At 45.2% G+C, this 17,788-nt stretch overlaps 1 protein-coding gene across 1 annotated transcript in view; it reads left to right on the top strand.

The window, feature by feature from the left end:
• Positions 1-941: 941 nt before the first annotated feature.
• Positions 942-17,788, top strand: part of ACE2 (angiotensin I converting enzyme 2) — a 29,392-nt gene continuing 12,545 nt past the window's right edge. The window contains exons 1-10 of the mRNA XM_026849924.1: positions 942-1,073; positions 5,191-5,502; positions 8,553-8,711; positions 10,603-10,696; positions 11,320-11,463; positions 12,811-12,923; positions 13,472-13,580; positions 14,298-14,395; positions 15,860-16,029; positions 17,069-17,295. Coding sequence (XP_026705725.1) covers positions 5,245-5,502; positions 8,553-8,711; positions 10,603-10,696; positions 11,320-11,463; positions 12,811-12,923; positions 13,472-13,580; positions 14,298-14,395; positions 15,860-16,029; positions 17,069-17,295 — 1,372 coding nt within the window. The 5' untranslated portion in view covers positions 942-1,073; positions 5,191-5,244. The remainder of the gene's footprint in view (positions 1,074-5,190; positions 5,503-8,552; positions 8,712-10,602; positions 10,697-11,319; positions 11,464-12,810; positions 12,924-13,471; positions 13,581-14,297; positions 14,396-15,859; positions 16,030-17,068; positions 17,296-17,788) is intronic.

The following is a 17,788-nucleotide window of genomic DNA, read 5'->3' as shown; positions in this document are numbered from 1 at the left end:
CTTGCCCACGGGGCACTTTCCCCCCTTGGCGATGCTGAACACGCTTTGACTTGGGGAACAGCCATCAGCATCTGCCTCCCTTGGAGCACAAAGGAGTGGTGCAGAGGCAACAGCTTCTCTTTAGCTCTGAAATCCAGGAGGTGAAGCAGCTTGTTTTGTGAGCTGAGGTTATAGAGGGATGTGGATTAGACATCCAAGGCACCGGCCCCAGCCTTGGGCCAGGGGGGTGCAAACTCCAGAAGGTCACTGCGATACGGCCGCATGGCCGAGCCAGCTACAGGAGGTGGATGCAAGCCAGGTAGCAGCCCCCGTCATTTCTTTTCCTCTGAGACAGAGACCCCAAGTGTGGGGCAGTGGGTGAGGAGTCTCTGTGCCCTGCACTCTCTGCTTTGACCTCCGTTCCTGCTGGGCAACGGGGAATTAATCTGGCTGGCTGCTGAGCCGCCCTGGCTCGTTCCTGCAGAGGAAGAACCAGCTAAGCCCAAACTGCTGATGCTGGAGCCAAGGCTGGCTGCTGGTACGTGCCTTTTGCATGGGAGCTGGTCCCGGGTGGCTCAGAGGTTGACAGGACAGGCTGTGCCTGCCTGCAGAGGAGCAGAGACGTCCATCCTCCTCGCCTCCACACAGCTCTGCTCCCCACCTAGAGAGCAGACACAGGGATCTTAGGAAAACCCTCTCTTGTAGGAGGGCTCCCAGCGTGGGGAAAGCCCCTGTCGCACGGGCTGAGGGCAGCTGGCGAGCCAGCACCCCGGCCCCAGCACCGGCGGGAGGGCTTTCATCCGAGAAAAGGCGGATGTCACGCATGCAGAAGAGTTAGTCATGTGGGAAAAAGGCTGCTCCTCGGGGGATTAAAAGGACTATTTGCCCAGCCCCCAGTGTGAAGCACGAGGAAGAGGGAGAGGATCTGGGCTTGTCCCCCAGCGATGCCCAGGTACGGCCGCGGCAGCATGGCCTCTCTCCAAGCACCGCTGCCGTGTCAGGGTGATGTGCGGAGGGGCTGAAGCCACCCCCGGGCCGTCCACTGCCTCCGCAAAGCCACTTTACGGGGAGTCCTCAGAGCAAGGATTTGCCAGGTATTTAACCGATGTGAGTCGCTCTCTGGCGAAGGGCAGAGGAGTGGCGGAGCGGGGCAGCCGCAGCCCCGCGCAGGCGGTGGGCTGGCTGGCTGTCCTGCGGCAGCCTGTCCTCCCCGGGAATGGATGCTCCAGACCCCGCAGCCCTGGCGCCGTGCAGCCACAGCCCTTCAGAGCCCCTCTCTGCAAATCAGTCACCGAGTAATGCTTATGTCTGTCTTTTATGCACTAGGCAGAATTACAAAGTGCAGCAGAGAGCTTAAGCAGTGCGCCTGCCTGGAATAAAATGGCCTGGTAATGGTATTTTAAGCAATTTTAAGGATGTGTGGTGCCCAATATGCAACACAGTAGTTTCTTACTGAGGCGTGCCCAAAATGCAATTCTCTGTTATTGCAGTCCTAGTTTCATAGCACAGCTCAGCCAACAGCATGAGTGATGAGGCAGATAACTGCTCTAACAAACAGAGCCAAGGTACAGATGAACACTGGTGGGCAGCTATTTAAGCAGAAGTCAGACAACTCGAACCCTGGGGACTACAGGACTGGGAGTATCAGGTAGGGGCTGGGAGCCACAGCTCACGCTGCAGACCCAAGGGTGTGGGGGAGGACTGGCACACTGGAGGAGAAGGAGCCTGTGTTACCATGTCAGGTTATCCGCAGCCTTTGTACTGTAATGATGGCAAACTGACAGTTGTGTGCTCCAAGCCAAGTAGGCTGACTGCCATCACATACAACAAAGTGTTTGATTGAGACTGGATTTTAACTCCCAGTTGCTCTTCTCTTTCCTATCACCCAAACCCGACAGCTGCTGCCTTGCTGCCCTTGCTGGGGGTTCGTATTTCCTGAAAAGGCTCGAGGTACTTCCCTTTCTCACTTGTTTACTGTTCCCTTTTTGCTGTGGCACAGTCTTCCTGCTCTTGCCAGCTCTTCAGACCAGCCTGAAGGTCCACCCCAAGACATGCTACTAGCTCATCCAAGAATGGATGGCATCCTCTCCCCGTAGACCTGCCATCACCATCTCATTCTACACAAATCACTCTTAAGCCTGAAGCCTATGCATCCTGCAGAAAGCCTGCTGTGGTAGTAAGGCTGACATAAACAAAGTCTGTATCCAGTGATCTGCTCAGTGGGACTAAATCCATCCATGAAAGTGTGATGTACGTGGAGCCCAGGGCTCCCCGCTGTTGTAAGGCTGTTTTTCAAATCTTCGGTTTGTGCTAATTCATCTTACAGCTTAAAGGTTTTTCTCTTGTGTTAAGGCAATGGCAAGGAAGATGCAGTGTAATTCTTGTATTATTCCCCAAATATGATACCAAGGATTGCATTTAGGTACAAAATAAGAAAAAACTTAGAAATAAGCCTGAAAATTTGCAGCATAATTCAGTGTGACTCTCTGCTACATTTTCAGCTCACCACAATGCTTGCACACACACTTAGATGCACGTGCAGATGCCCTCATACAAAATGAGCTGACACCCTTCTCTCCCCTCAAGGTATTGCCCAAGTATCCCACTGCTTGGGAGCCCCTGGATCATGCAGGCACCCCTCAGGGCCTCAGGGCTGGAGCGAGGAACACAGGCAACTCCTACACCACAACAGGGAGACAACAGGTACCAGGGCTGCCTCTGAGGAAGGCACCGGAGCACTGTTAAGGGGGGGAAAAAAAGTAACACCTGCATGTAAAAAGGGTATTTTGGATCTGCCAGTCCTGTTTCAGTACCCTAAAAAATACTGGGTTCAGTAATTGTGCAGTTAACTTACCAGCATAGAAAAGAAAATAAAATAGTTGAAGCAAATAGTCAACATAGATCCTGTTCTTTACTGGAGGAGAAAAAATCATATCAAGTTAATAATAGACATAATTCTCTGCTCTGTCAGACAACAGATGAAACACAACAGAAAAACCTTTCAGCATTTCACCATATGACAGTCTCACTGGCAAATTAAGGAACAATGAGCTAGACAAGAATCACAAAAGGCACATAATTACTTAAAAACCAGGCTCCATGATTCTCGGTTAAGAAGAGGGTCATTTTAAGTGATAGTTTTCCTGGGCCTTGCTATATCCCGTATGATCTGGATGTGGGATAAGAAAACCTATCTTTTAACAGGTTTGTGGGCATTGCCAAGCTGGGAGTCCTTTGAAGGATTACAGTTCCAAATGACCATGAAAAATTGGAAAAATGGTCTGAAATCAGTGCAGTGGACTTCAGCCCATGCAGGAGAGCTGAGCACGCACACGACCAATGTGATCAAGCAATGCCCGTTTATTACAACTAAGAAAGCCCTTTTATAATGTTCTCCCGCACACGTGAGTAACATGCACTACAAGTCCTCAAGACTGGACAGTTAACTTAGCCTGGGCTTTAAACCTTCTTATAACTGGATAAAAAGTGCCACATCAGCCTTGCCAGGCTTCCTGCCTCGTGTAACTTCCTCTTCCGTCCAAACCCCTTCTGGGGGCTGTTTGTCTCGTTGAGTTTCTCCCCCCTCAGTCAGGGTCACATCCGTATCGCATTCTTGCTCGGCTGAGGCTCTTATCAGTCTTGTTCTCACGCAGGATTGCTCACATGGCCATTCTCTCACAGAAAGCCCTTTAGAATCCCAACAAGCCCAGACAAATTAAAAATGCACTGATTAGTGCCACCATAGAATTAGATGTATAGAGACAAAAAAAGGGAATGACTGAGCAAGTAGCAGTGCTACCAGAAAGGTCACAACTGGGATATGTGTCAATGTTGCCTAATGTCACCAGAAAGAAGGGGTGTGTCAGCAAGGTACAGCATGTAAGATGCAGACAGTGAGTGTGCTACTGATCATTGATAAGATTTCAGTTATGATCAGCTGTGGACAGCATTGCTGAGGAAGCACAAAATGTGACAAGTCTGGATGGCACCAAGAAGAGCAACACACAATTTAGGGAATGTGACCTCTGGGGAAGAGTTGAGTGAATGCTGTTGGCCTTCTCTTGAAAAAAACCCCAAAAACATTGTTAGAGGATTGCACATGATGACAGAGATCACTTGTCCCTGGTCCACAGGACATGGGTATCAGAAGCAAGGTTCTTCCTCAAGGTTGATGTTTCCTGGCTCTGTTTACTGGGGACACCTGTTTCTGGTGGCACTATTGAGGCCATGCTGTGTTCAGCCTGTTGCAGATGGGATGCCTGAAGCTCCTGTCATGGGGTTTGGCAATGAAGGGGCTGATTGCTGCTGCTCCTGGGTAGGCAGACTCATAGTGGTTTTGGGGAAGATCTGCTGGGAACCGGAAACCAACCCCATGGATGTGGCTGTAGAGCTGCATCTCAAAAAATGCCCACCAAGAAACAAACAAACCAACCCCAAACAAACCAACTCAGTGATCATGAGGAGAAATAGGCTAATTTAAAAAATACGGAGATATTGTCTGATCAATAACACTCAACACAAGCTGCATTTCCAGAACTAATTCATGCATTGATTTTCCCATTGATTTGCAGTAAGTGCTAGGTTCCTACCTAGATTAGCAAAGGTATTTAGATATTAAACTGGAGTCATTTTAGTAGTCTTAGTCACCTTAGTACTTAAATCCAGTTGATTTATAGTTCAGGTTAGGTCTCTGCACAAGATGCTGTGATCCCATGAAGTGTCTTGCTACTGTTTGATAGTTCACTGAACATGTTTAAAAATCTGGTTTTATATGCCCCAGTTGCTTTGAAAATGAGGTCTATTCTCCAAATCGCTTTGGCTTTGCAAAACCTTTTAAAACATGGGCCTAATCACCCAACCACTTACCCTGTGTCAGGCTAACTGTGGTTTCTTCCTGCCTGGGAGTTAAGGTTCATGGCTTGGTGTTTCAGTGAAGTTTCTAAATATTTTTACAGCTTATCACCAACCTGTTAAAGGATTCACAGATTCTGAGCTACCAAAGACATGGGCAGGCTATAGATAAAGTGACCAGCTGTACCATTGACAGCACATTTGGGAAACATTAACCAAAAGTAAAAGCCTTTTATAAGAAGGCCATAAAATGGCAGGAGTAATTATGTTTTTCCAAAGTTAATCATTGACTTTTGTTTATTTGGCTTTTTATAAAAAACTTTTTCCTTTCTCTCCTACAATGGATAAAACCTATAAAAGGCCCACAAATTGGATTCGGCCTTTTTTCTTCACAGTAGCCATGCTTGAAGGCTGATGAGACGGAGCCCAACAGAGACGCTGACCTGCAGAAACCTGCTTCGTTGGGACGTTCTCAGCCCAGACAAGAATATGTTGGTCCACCTCTGCCTTCTCTGTGGTCTAAGCACTGTCGTGACACCTCAGGATGTCACACAACAAGCCCAAATGTTTCTAGAAGAGTTTAACAGAAGGGCAGAAGATATCAGCTATGAGAACTCCCTTGCTTCATGGAACTACAACACCAACATCACTGAGGAGACCGCCAGGAAAATGGTAAGTGCTCTGTCCTGTGGGTTTTACTATTGTTTTAGGAATCTATTAGCTACTCCTAGTTTATTTTGGTTCCACTGAGGTTGGCCGAATTGGAGTGGTACTTCTGTGGTAGCTGTAGTTAAGTTTCAGGAGGGTGGAGGGACTTGCTTTAACAGAGCAATGTCTCACTGGAGGTGCCTGGGACTCTACCAGTCTCTACAGCCTAGGGCTGGTGCCTGGGCTGCCCTTGCACTGCGCAGGGACTGCCGGAGGCTGAACTTGTCCCTAGCCATCACCTCGAGTCACCCTGGTGAACAGAGGAAAAGGGCAAGGAAATACTGCATGTTTGTCCCCAAAATCTGAGCTGGACGGAGAGAGACACCTTCTGCTCAGGGTCTGCCACCACCAGTGCCTCTCGTCATGGCGTTTCTGCGCAGGGCCCCTCTCCCCCTGGAGAGGGCACAGCCTGGAGGGGATGGTCTTCTCCCAGAGCCCAGGCTAGGTGCTGCCCTACGGTGCGAGGGAACGGGATTTGAATCTTGCACCCACATGAACTCAAGTCTCCTGCTTTTTGTAAGACTGAACTAATACTGGGCTTTTTACTGATATGGACAAAGCTCTCTTCTCTGTTGCTGAAATTGTTTTATTTCTCACTGAATATGCAAACATTTTCTGAATGTAGGCATTCTATTAAATATTTACTGATGGTTTTTATACAGTGGTCCACACCCTTTACCTTGTGGGCAACCTTCTCACCTGCCCCTCATCACTCTTCTCATAGGCAGGACTCTCAGTAGACTGCTTGGAGGTATTAAACTGGGAAAAACAAAGTGAGATCATGGATTTTCAAATTCCAGCAGTGGGGTTTGTAGTACAGTGGTCTAGTACATTGGTTTGAAAGTTAATTTCTATCTGCAGGAAGGACCACAGCATTTGTATTTATGTTATCTTGCAACACAGTTCTCCCTGCTTCTCAACACCAACTGCTAGCTGTCCCAGCCAACAGGGTCTCTAGGCAAGTACCGTGTTTATCAAGACCAGTCAGCCGTGATCTGGCTGGTTGCTGATACTGTCATGCCTCAGCCTAACATCTCATAACCTTGGAGCCTTTCAAAATGAACAAAACCACCTTGAATTTTGCAGCTGTGTGTATTTTAAATTTAACTCAAGCTTTAGAGAAAAACAATTCAGGGCATAAAAGTGAAGCTGAACATCCTACACCCATTTTTGTGAAATGCCTGAAGTATTTCACTCTGTGGTCTTATAGCTTAATTAAAGCATGATTTAATTATCATATTTCTTAATTAAAGAAAGGAGACTAGTTGCTGGAAGAAATCCTAATGACTAATCATTGTCAATCTGGAATGTTTTCTGAGGCAGCAGGTACTTAAACTGTAATGTTTCCAAACACATAAAATGAAAACCCCATATAGTACTTTCAGCATTAATGAGATGATAATAAAATACATGAGGAGATACCACCAATAAGGACCAATTAGTCCAGTGCTCAGAGAGAACATTTTCTCTCGCTTGATCTCTTCAGTAGCACTGGTAATAAACCTTCTCCTTCCCCCTCCTCCCTTTCTGCAGGAGGAGCAGAGTTAATGAATACTGTCTTCTGGCTCCTTCACATCCATTTTCCTTATAAATTGGGCCACAAACCCCATAACTGTTCCTCTGACTTATCAACCATCTCCTCTAAACGGGAAAAAGTCAGGCAGCAAGCTAACTTCTTTCCCCCAGCTTTTGTAGCTGAAGAGCCCCCTCTTCTGCTCCACCATTCCTAAGGCACCATTCTGTCCATACTCTGGACAAGGAGTTCAGAAACAGATTTACAGAGTGATGCTGTTCCTCTGGGTGCTTACCAAGCTCTTGCCCACTGAGCTTTGCAAGCCGCTGAGCAGCAGCACGGCTGTTTGCTTTTCTCTGGTGAAGGGGAGAGCTTGGAAAGCCTCCCAGTGATGGCTGCCCTCCTGCAGAGGGGCTACGTGGGCAAGGGGAGATGTGGGGATGGGACTGGCAAGGGCTTATGTCTGCCACTGCCTCTCTCCACCGGAGCCTAAAGCAGGTACCGTGGGTCCACCACACACTGGGCTGGACAACCTGGGCACAGCCCTGTTGAAAGCGTTGGCCTCGCCATGTGTTTGCACAGGGGTGAAGCATGCCTGAAAGAGCTCTTTGAGCACAGTATGACATTTGTGTTTCCTGATGCCTCAACAGGGAGTGACAGGTGTTACAGGTGCCCTCTCCGCAACCCAGGAAGCTCTGGCATGAGCTCAATTAATTACTGTCCCAAGGACCCAGGTTAATTAGTTCTGTTCTTGCCATTTGGGATGGGTGCTGATGTGCTAAACTATGTACAAACACATTAAAAAACGTGAATAAGAGAGTCCCAAATCCAAATAATGTTCTTATGCTGTTAGTTTGTGCACTGAAATTTGGGAGTTTCATGTGTTGTGGTATGTAGTTGCAGCAGTGGTAAAAACAGTATCTCATGCAAAACATTGAGGTTTTGCATGCTCAGTTTAGTCACCTGTTTAGAGCTTCCTATGTCCAAGTATAATCTTTTATTTATCAAAACTTGAGGAGAAAGTGATATTTGCATAATGAAAAGATTCAATATCAATATCTTGGCTGCTGTCTGTCACTGCTACTGAAGCAGAAATAGGGAATGACATCTGGGTCACAGACCTCTTGTGCCCTAGCTTGAATCTGGTTTCTGTTAGGCACAGGTGGGTGAAGAAAAGCACCAAGGGAAGACTATGTGGTGATTTAGAGTAGCAAGGAACACAGCTAGGTGATGATGAATCAATTATAACAAGCATGGTGCGAGGAGACAGTCCTGCTTTTTGCTATTTCCAAAGAAAAGTAGTTATCTGGATGTGTGAATAGAACAAAGGCAAAAAGTTCTCCAGCCATTTCACTGTGCAGTACAAATGCCCAACCTGCAATCTGCAGGTGGTCTCCACAAATGAGGTTCTCCCCAGAAATAATATTTTTGTCCACTGAGTACATCAGGCTGCTGCACTCTTTTGGCAGAGTAATTCAGGGTTTGTGTGAATCCCTTTCAGAATGAGGCGGGTGCCAAGTGGTCCACCTTTTATGAAGAGGCCTCCAGGAATGCCAGCAGCTTCCCATTAGCCAGCATCCAGGATGCTCTCACCAGGCTCCAGATCCAGTCTCTCCAGGATAGAGGATCATCTGTGCTGTCACAGGAAAAATATAGCAGAGTAAGTTGCTGGATGTAGCTCATTTTTGTCAGGTGAGTTGAGCTGCCTTCCACAACACCTCCAAGCAAGGGCACGGTGCTGTCACCACCCTGCTCATCTCGGGATGATGTGGTCTCCCAGCATCGGTATGCAGAGTGTACTTGTAAAGGTGCTCATCACAGTACAGGACTGGAGGGGTGGTCTGGCTTAGGAAGCTGGTTCCGTTTCAAGTCAGCAGTTTTGCGATGTAATCCATGCAATGAATTTCAAACACACGCCTCAGAGTTGTCCTTGCACAGATGGCTGGATTAGTCATAAGAGGAAAGATGACCTGTGGTAAGTGCTTGGCTAGCTCCAGGACTAGGGCAATGAGCAGAAAGAGATAGCTGAAAGGACGTTCAATGAGTCAAAAGGGTGGAGGAAGCTTCTCCGTACATGTTGCATTATCAAACCATGAAAAAGAGGGGATGTTTCTGGGCAGAGGACACCCTGGGATGCCTGAAACTGGGGAGGGTTGGTGACCTTTTCCACAGAAAGCTGCTGAAGGCCACCAAGATTTAGCAAGATTCATAAGAAGATTTGACATTTCCATTGACAAGTTTGTGTAAAAAGCACATATATGGAGAACAACTATAAGTGGAATTGGAGTGAGCAGCTATGCAGACTCAAGAGGTATTTCTAACCAAACAATTGAGGATTAAATTATTTTCCTTTTGCTGAAGATTAAATTGAAACATAGCATTGAGTTAGGGGATCCTACAGTCCTGATTATAGAAGTATCCTGAGATTTTTCTGCTAAGATCAGCAGTGTTAACCACTGTGCGAGAAAAGCAGTGGACTGGCTAGATCCCAATGAGGTGTGGTTCTGGACAGATCACCTTGGTGGGAATGCTGACAGTTCATACAAACTTATATTTATTTTAGAGCACAGCAGTGCACTCATAGTAATGCTGTCTCTGTTGAGGAGGTATTTTCTTCAGTATCCTCTGTTTAGACACTTGCATTCTCCTAGATAAATGTCCTTTGGGGCTGAAATTGTTGACTCTTGCTTGACTTCAGTCTGATGGAACTTCACAGGAATATTTAAATATTCTTCACCAATACAAAAATTTCCTTGGGCACCTGCTTATTTTAATGCCAACAGAGATAAAATTAGAGCTAGTCATTAACTACCCTCTCCCAGTGACAGGTCTACATTGCTCCTGTTTTAAAGCTTTAAATGAGAAATAACATAGTCCTAAAGGAAAAGCTAAAAGCGGTGCATGTTTTTCTTGAGGTATACAAACCTGAAAACATAAAAAAAAAAAAAAACAACCCAAACAAAACAGAGCTATGTAGCACAGCTTCTGAGATAGAGCTGAATAATTTCAGATGCATTTGGCCTTCAGCTGACCGAAGACATGAGACGTAACTTCTCTGTAATGGAGTTTAAGCAGATCTATACAATCAGTGTGATGCAATGTTAAAAACCAGAAGCAACAGTCAGCCTGGCAGCATCTACAGAAGGGGTCCTTTTTGCTGCCATTCCAAACCACAACCTGCCTGGAAGGTTTAGGTGGGTCCACGCTTATGGAAGTGCATTGCTAAACGTTATTGGTTTATTGCTGCTGTATATTGATAGCTGTCTCGTGACAGTCTGTGCTCATTTAATCCAGAGCTCTGTCTGACTGGATATTAAGGACCTGTAGATTACGTCATATATTTGGGAGATTATCTGTCTTTTCCAGCTAGGTCCTTGTTCAGTAATGCATTTAGGAAAATTCTTTCATTAATCTCTACTGAGCTTAAACATATGCTTAAATGTTAAGCTGGTGGGTGAAGTGTTGAATTGAGCTCTTAAGGAATTAGCATAATTGGCTGTTATTTTGCACAGAGTGGGTTTCTAACAGACTGTGTTGCATCCAACTTGCAGCTGAGCACTGTGCTAAATACAATGAGTACCATCTACAGCACCGGGACCGTCTGTAAAATCACCGATCCCTCTGAGTGTTTAGTGCTGGAGCCAGGTACGGTACTAACCACTGCCCCTACTGTGTCTTTTACACTGAGGGTTCCAAAAGAAAAAGGCCAAGGGTGGCTCTTGACTGCAAGAGAACAGGCTGTAGTTTCAATAGATGTATTGTGCTATCTAAAGCTTAGTCGTGATTTAATTGCACCTTGCAATTCAGGGACCTCCAGCAGGCCTGCTGCCCGCAAGACATACTGTCTCCTACTTGTAGTAGACGAAATTTGGAGAGGGCTGTCCAGCTTACGTGACAGCCTGTCTGTCACCTTGGGTTTGCCTGTGTCACAGAAAGTCTTTTTCTTTCCCCTGTCATCAAAGGCTTGTTGGACTCAACGTTGCGTTGAGGCCAGTCCCAAGAACACAGCCAATTTAAGGGAAGCTAATGCAGAGAGAGCATTAAAGGGACTCATGATCTCCTCCGTGTCTCTTAAAGATAAGAAGGGGAAAACCTTAAATCAGGAAAGGATGCAGTAAAATAAGGGGATATTTCATTGTAGCAAACACAGAGTGTTTTCTTCTTAGTTCATGAAATTTCTTTCAGTTTGGCTTAATTGACTGCTGTGAAAGAAAAATAAGGATTCTGCTTTTTCAAGGCCTAGTACTTACTTTTTTTTGTTCTGACAGGTCTGGACACTATTATGGCTAACAGCACGGATTATCATGAGAGACTGTGGGCCTGGGAAGGCTGGAGAGCTGACGTTGGCAGGATGATGAGACCATTATATGAAGAGTATGTTGAACTTAAAAATGAGGTTGCAAAGCTTAATAGTAAGTCACAATTTGAAATTTATTTTCTGGCTTCCAAAAATTAAAAAACATACCACTGTCTAGCACAATTTGCACGGGAATTCAAAACTTTTTTACAGATTGATGAGCAGGGCTTTGCACTTAATTTGCTCTCGGTGTGCGTGTTGCAAAGTAAGAGGCAATGCAGACAGGTGCCATTGACCAGATCAGAGGTCTGTCACAAGTTGGGAACAAAAGGGGGATGTCTTTTTTGGCATCTTTCCCAAATACCATAATTTTTCAGTGCCTTTCACTACATACTGCCTTACCCAGAACTGCACTGCTTGTGACTTATGGGGAAGCATGCTCAGTTTAAACAACTTCTGAGTGCTGCTGAGTCTTGGCAATGTCTCCTCTTTTCTATTGGCCTTGACTTGCTTGCATCAGCCACAAGCGATGGTACATTTATAAGCATTATGTCCTAACTGGAATGATCAGATTTGGTAGGCCTGAGCCAGCAGATGCAGCCAGGTGCTTCAGAAAGATTTTTAACTAAGGGAAGTGTGCTGCCAGTCAGAAATCTCCACACAAATTATAGGGAAATGTCTCTTGGAGGAACAATGGCAGGTGGATGCTAATTTTCTTTGAGGGTCTTCTAAAATAGCTTCTGAAGTAGCTACATCATCTGTCTCTTGGTCAAACTGCAGCTGTATCACCTATTTTTTCTTTACTCCTTGCTTTGTGAAAACTGTCAAGCTGAATCTAGACACAGGGAGTAAAAAATTGTAGTTCAAATAGTTAGGGAAAAAACAAACATTAAGAAATGGTCATTATGACCTTCCTCCATACCACTAAGAAAGACACCTCAGCTATGAGCTATTTCTACTCCAGGCCTGATGGAACTCAGTGGACTGGAAGACTTAGTGGAACTGAGAGCTGAATTTCAGTCCTGGTGTCTACATCTGCCCTGGTGGTTTTGTTGCTGGAGGAGGGGCCCATATTCAATGTCTACCAACTTATACTTTCTGTGAGAACCCCTTAGTATCCAGCCTGAGCAAGGGGCTGCCCTCCCTCATAGACGCAGGAGTTCCAGTCAGGAGTAATGATTTCCTTTGACCTCCATCTCCACCTGGAATGATTCTAATTAGCAGATAACTGTGACTGAAATTTTTGCATTTCTTGGAAATCTCCTGTATCTGCATGTTCATGGGACAGAGCCTCGGCGGAGCACTGTCCTCTCTCCTAGACCCAGAGCATCTCACACTTTGCTGCTTTGCTTTGGGGAAAGGCTGCAGGTCTGCATGGGATCAGCAGGGAGCTGCACTGCTCCTGCAGACCTGAGCAGTGCCATGTGTGGTGTCCTGATGTGATTGCATTCGTGCTTTATAGGTTATTCTGACTATGGAGATTACTGGAGAGCAAATTATGAAGCAAACTATCCAGAAGAATACAAATACAGCCGTGACCAGCTGGTTGAAGATGTTGAGAAGACATTTGAGCAGGTAGAGACAGGAAAATGCTCTCACTTGGATCACAGGTTTATGTTTGGTGATGGTGGGCTCATGTGTTGACCTTGTGAAGGAAGACGAGACCTGCTCTAAACTGGCTAATCTCAGTCTACATGGGGTTAACAGACATTGGAAGACATACATGACATTTTTACCTCTGCAGCCATTCTAGGACCAACTTGGTCCTCAGGGACTGTGCCAAAGGCTGGGAAAGAGAGACCTCTGCAGATCCATGTGTCTCCTCCCGGTAGGGCCCATGGTGGGAGGTGTGTTTCCCATGGGGTAGATGGCATACTTGATACTCCACATCTAAAGTTAGCAATGCTCCCTCCCTCATACCTGAGCAGGACTTCTGGGACTAGGATCTAGACTTAGCACTTGAGCCCCAAAGCAAGTGGCAGATGCAGATTTGGGCTGCACTTACCTGCTGGGAGAATTTCATCAGAGACAGCTTTGAGGCTCTCCGTTTAGGCAAAGCAAAGAGAAAATAATTGTAGATCAAAGAGAAAATAATTTGTTTCCTTCTGCTTCTCTGCCTCCAGATAAAACCTCTGTACCAGCAGCTGCATGCCTACGTGAGGCACCGGCTGGAGCAGGTCTACGGCCCCGAGCTCATCAGCTCCACGGGATGCCTCCCTGCTCACTTGCTGGGTATGTCAGTGCAGCCGTGTCACGCAAGCTTGACTTTGTACACAGGACAGTCACCTTCAAGGCACATGGGAACAGAGTAATCTGCCTGTTTAATCAGGATATTAGCAAACAAGTTATAGATAAGAGAAGGGTAGAGGAGAAATAGAGAAGAAAGAAGTCGCTGGCAGAGATGACACAGGTGCTTAGCAGCAGAGGCAGGCAGGGACAGCAGGTGTGCTCATCTTTGCCGGAGCTGGTGGCACTCAGCTCAAACTCTAGCACTTGTTTGGGACATTTTCCTACCCTCTGCAGCACTTCTCTTCCTTAGAAATGAGAGTTCCAGAGAGACTTGTTTTTCCTTTTAATTTTTTTACTGAACTCCCACATGACCTTGCTTTCAAAGCATGCATCATCAAGCTGCCATAACTATAATGTACTTGAGCATGGCAGCGGCAATCACATGAACTACCAACATGGTTGTTCAGTTGTGAATAGAAGGTGATCAGTCCTGAAACTGTATTGTACAAGAATAGCTGACCTTGGGCAATAAAAGGATGTTTGATCTGAACTTCACCTATGCATAACTTCCCAGAACTGCTCCCTGTTTAGATCAGACCTGTTTAGATATATAGGAGTCCCTATTTATGGTGCTACACAATTTATAGAACTGTCTGCCACTTTTGAACATTATGTAATCAATCATTTAAAGTATTTCTGTGTTTTTCTCTTTTTTTGAAGGTGATATGTGGGGTAGATTTTGGACAAATCTGTATGCCTTGACTGTTCCCTATCCAGCCAAACCAAACATTGATGTAACTTCTGCAATGGTGCAAAAGGTAAGACATGCCTTTATGCAATATGCATTATGTAACAAATTTAGATGTTATGAAAGTTATACACCAGATGTCAGCTGTCCTCTAGAAAACCATAACTGCCCTAAGGCAGACACACTGTCAGCAAAGCACTGCTTTCCACATCCTATTTTCCTCTTCACCTTAATGTGTTCGTGCATTTTCCACTACCTTTTCCCTTAGCTGTTCTCCTCTTTCTTCTCCACACTCTTTGACTGGCTTAATCTTGGCTCCAAGTCTATTTTCCTCAGGGACATCTATCCATTAAGAGATATATTTTGTACATATAAATATTTCAGGACTCATGGAGCTGGCTGGTGTCAAATATGACCTTTGCCAGCTATTACCATAATCAAATAGTTTGTATATTGCAGGGTGGGGTTTTTTTGCCAGTCTTGTTTATTAGGATACAGCTAGGAAACTGCAATGCTGCCTGTTATCTTTTGATAACTGCATAAGGTCTGTGTTTGAGAGCTGTAGTGCTAACAGCCGTGACAGCACCTTTACTAGACCAAGAACATGGGTGAAGATAACTCTCTGTGGTCTTTCCTAAGCTTCATTCCCTTTATAAAATAATAGGTGATCAGTGGAATTTGATTTCTGAAATGTGATTATTCAGTTGAAATCTACCCTCCTCTCACAGGGAGCAGCACTCCATGCAAATATTACGCTGACAAGAGAAGGAACAGCTAAATTTGATTCGTAAGCAGTTTGCAGAAGTCTGCATCAAACTCACCTCTATTTTCAGTATTGACCCCCTTGTAGTCATAAATTTGTGTATAATGAAGCACCACCATGAGGACGGAAGCATTACTTGCAGAACGTTGAGGCATCCTTGTTGGTGGATGTGCCTGATTTAGGATTCTCATCCAACTGAGCTTTCTGCAACCTAAATCTGTGTGAAAAACTCAGCCCAGTAAATGTAGAGATCCTGCTATGTAGAATAATAAAACTGCTGAATGGACATTAACATGCAGTTACAATCTTATAAGCGACCCCTCTAGATACATTTGCCAGGTTTTATAGTTCTGGCTGAGATCTCCTGTCATGCTTATCTGCTGGCAGTGCAGCTCTACTCCCTCAAATGAGTTGTTCCCGACTGAAGTGGCTGAAAGGTCTGATCCCAAATCTGACATGCTACAGACAGGAATGCCTTTTTTATTTTCATTGCCTTATCTTTTATAGAGGGCTTCTCTGTTCTGGGTCAGGTGCTATCTGCTGAACCTCTGAATGCAGAAACCTATTTTGTTTATGAGGAAAACACTTAATTTCAGTTCCCAGCAGAATTTACAGCAGTGCTGGAAGGCAGACAGTACTGTCCTACACTCAGTAAGTCAGGTGCTGATCTGAAGTCGCTGGGAGATAAAGTCAGCTTCCTTGTGTTAAGCTGGCCATCAGGAATAGGCTCCATGCAGGAGCAGTGGTTAACGGTAGTGGTGTCTTTTTCAGAAATGGGATGCAATGAAAATATTCAAAGCTGCTGAGGCCTTCTTTACCTCCATTGGCCTTGATAAAATGACTGAAGGCTTCTGGAATAACTCCATGCTCACAGAGCCAACTGACAACAGGAAGGTTGTCTGCCATCCTACAGCATGGGATCTGGGGAAAAATGACTACAGGTACTGCATTTACTATGACCCCTTTTTATATGTCATCTCCTAGAACATTCATATTTTCACTAAATGTGCACCATGCTGGTTTATGTTTTAATTTTTCCTTATTTATTATTTTTTTCTGGCTGATAAGAGGGGAAAGGAAGACAAACAAGCAGGGATCCTGTGCGACTGTAAACATTTCTGTGTAACTTTTTCTATGAAGACTTAAGAACTGCTCTCAAATTTAAGCAGAGAAGTGACTAATATTTATATGAATTAGTGAAATAATTACTATGTTCTAGGACTTAAGGAGTAAGAAGAAATGTGGGTGCTTGTGAATACCAGTGGGATTTGTGGATACCTGCCCATTCTGCACCAATGGCAGAGTGCCCGGGTAGCAAATGAAAACTTTCTGAGAGCCCACCATCTATCTTCAGCAGATATATCCAGTTTTGTGACAATCCATCAATCTCTTCCATATTTGGGAAAGGAGAGGGACAGCAAGTTCCTACACAATGAAGTCTCCTGGAGCAAATTCTATCCCCTCTTGCAGTCCCCGCAGTTACCTAGGGAAAGAGGCTCCTCCCTAGTAGAACCTTAATGAAAGCTGTCAGCCTCACACCTCACGCCTCAGCAGTCTGGGGGAGGTGAAAGAAAACCCTATTTGGAAGAAATTTCTTTATTAAATAGTATCTACATGAGGATGAAGTAACAGGAGGCACTGACACACAGGCTTTTTACACTACTCTTTGCAAAAGTTTGATGGTGCATACTCACTCCAACTCACACAGTGACTTTATCGCCAAGTTTCAGAGAGCAGCTGCTTCTCTCAAACCAGCAATTTTCTCTTACTCCAAACAAAATTTTGAGGTATCTGAAAGTGTTTTGCTGCTCGCCTCCAAGCCTTGCTCTTGCAGGAGGAACTGCATCCCATGCTAGGATGTGACTGCCTGGGTTTTGTGAGGGGCATTCACAAGCTCTGGAGGATGTTTTGCCCAATGGTTGTGGCCAGCAGGGCTTGGGTACACCTCCTCTCTAACCACATTTTTTCTCTGGTGTGCAGGATCAAGATGTGCACCAAAGTGACGATGGATGACTTCCTGACGGCACACCATGAGATGGGCCACATCGAGTATGACATGGCGTACTCTGTGCAGCCCTTCCTGCTAAGAGACGGTGCCAACGAGGGCTTCCACGAAGCAGTAGGTGAAATTATGTCACTTTCTGCAGCCACTCCTCAGCACTTGAAATCTCTTGACCTCCTAGAGCCAACTTTCCAAGAGGATGAAGGTAAATAAAAGCCCAAATATTATATATTTAAGTGAAAACTCCCACAGGCCTTATTTCGTAGCAGAAGATTGTGTCTGTAAACTGAGAGGCTTCTGAAAATCTTACCCCACTAATTTACCAGAATATTTTTCCGAATCAGATCATGAAGCAACGATCACTACTTGATAATGCTGCTACTTAACTTAGAAACAAATACCTAGCACTTCTTTACCTTCAGTACTGAACAAGTTATCCCAAAATCTTCATAGTTCATTTAGGTGAATCTCCATTAGACTTTTCAATTTCTGTTGCATGAATTCGTACATAAGTCTACCAGGGTATGTATTTAGCCGTTCAAATGAAACTGAAACCTTGAGATTTACATCTCCCACTTAAGTGAATATTGAGTGGACAACATAGGTCCTCATTATCATGTAGTTTGTCTGAGTATTACCTTGTAAGGATGGATATGTACCAAAGTCTTCAGCTCAAATTTCCCCAGAGCCTGGGAAGG

The sequence above is a fragment of the Athene cunicularia genome, assembly GCF_003259725.1.
Source record: "Athene cunicularia isolate RWA chromosome 1 unlocalized genomic scaffold, athCun1 chr1_part1, whole genome shotgun sequence".
In the NCBI taxonomy this organism is placed as follows: Eukaryota; Metazoa; Chordata; class Aves; order Strigiformes; family Strigidae; genus Athene; species Athene cunicularia.
This window is presented reverse-complemented; position numbering and strand designations above follow the sequence as displayed.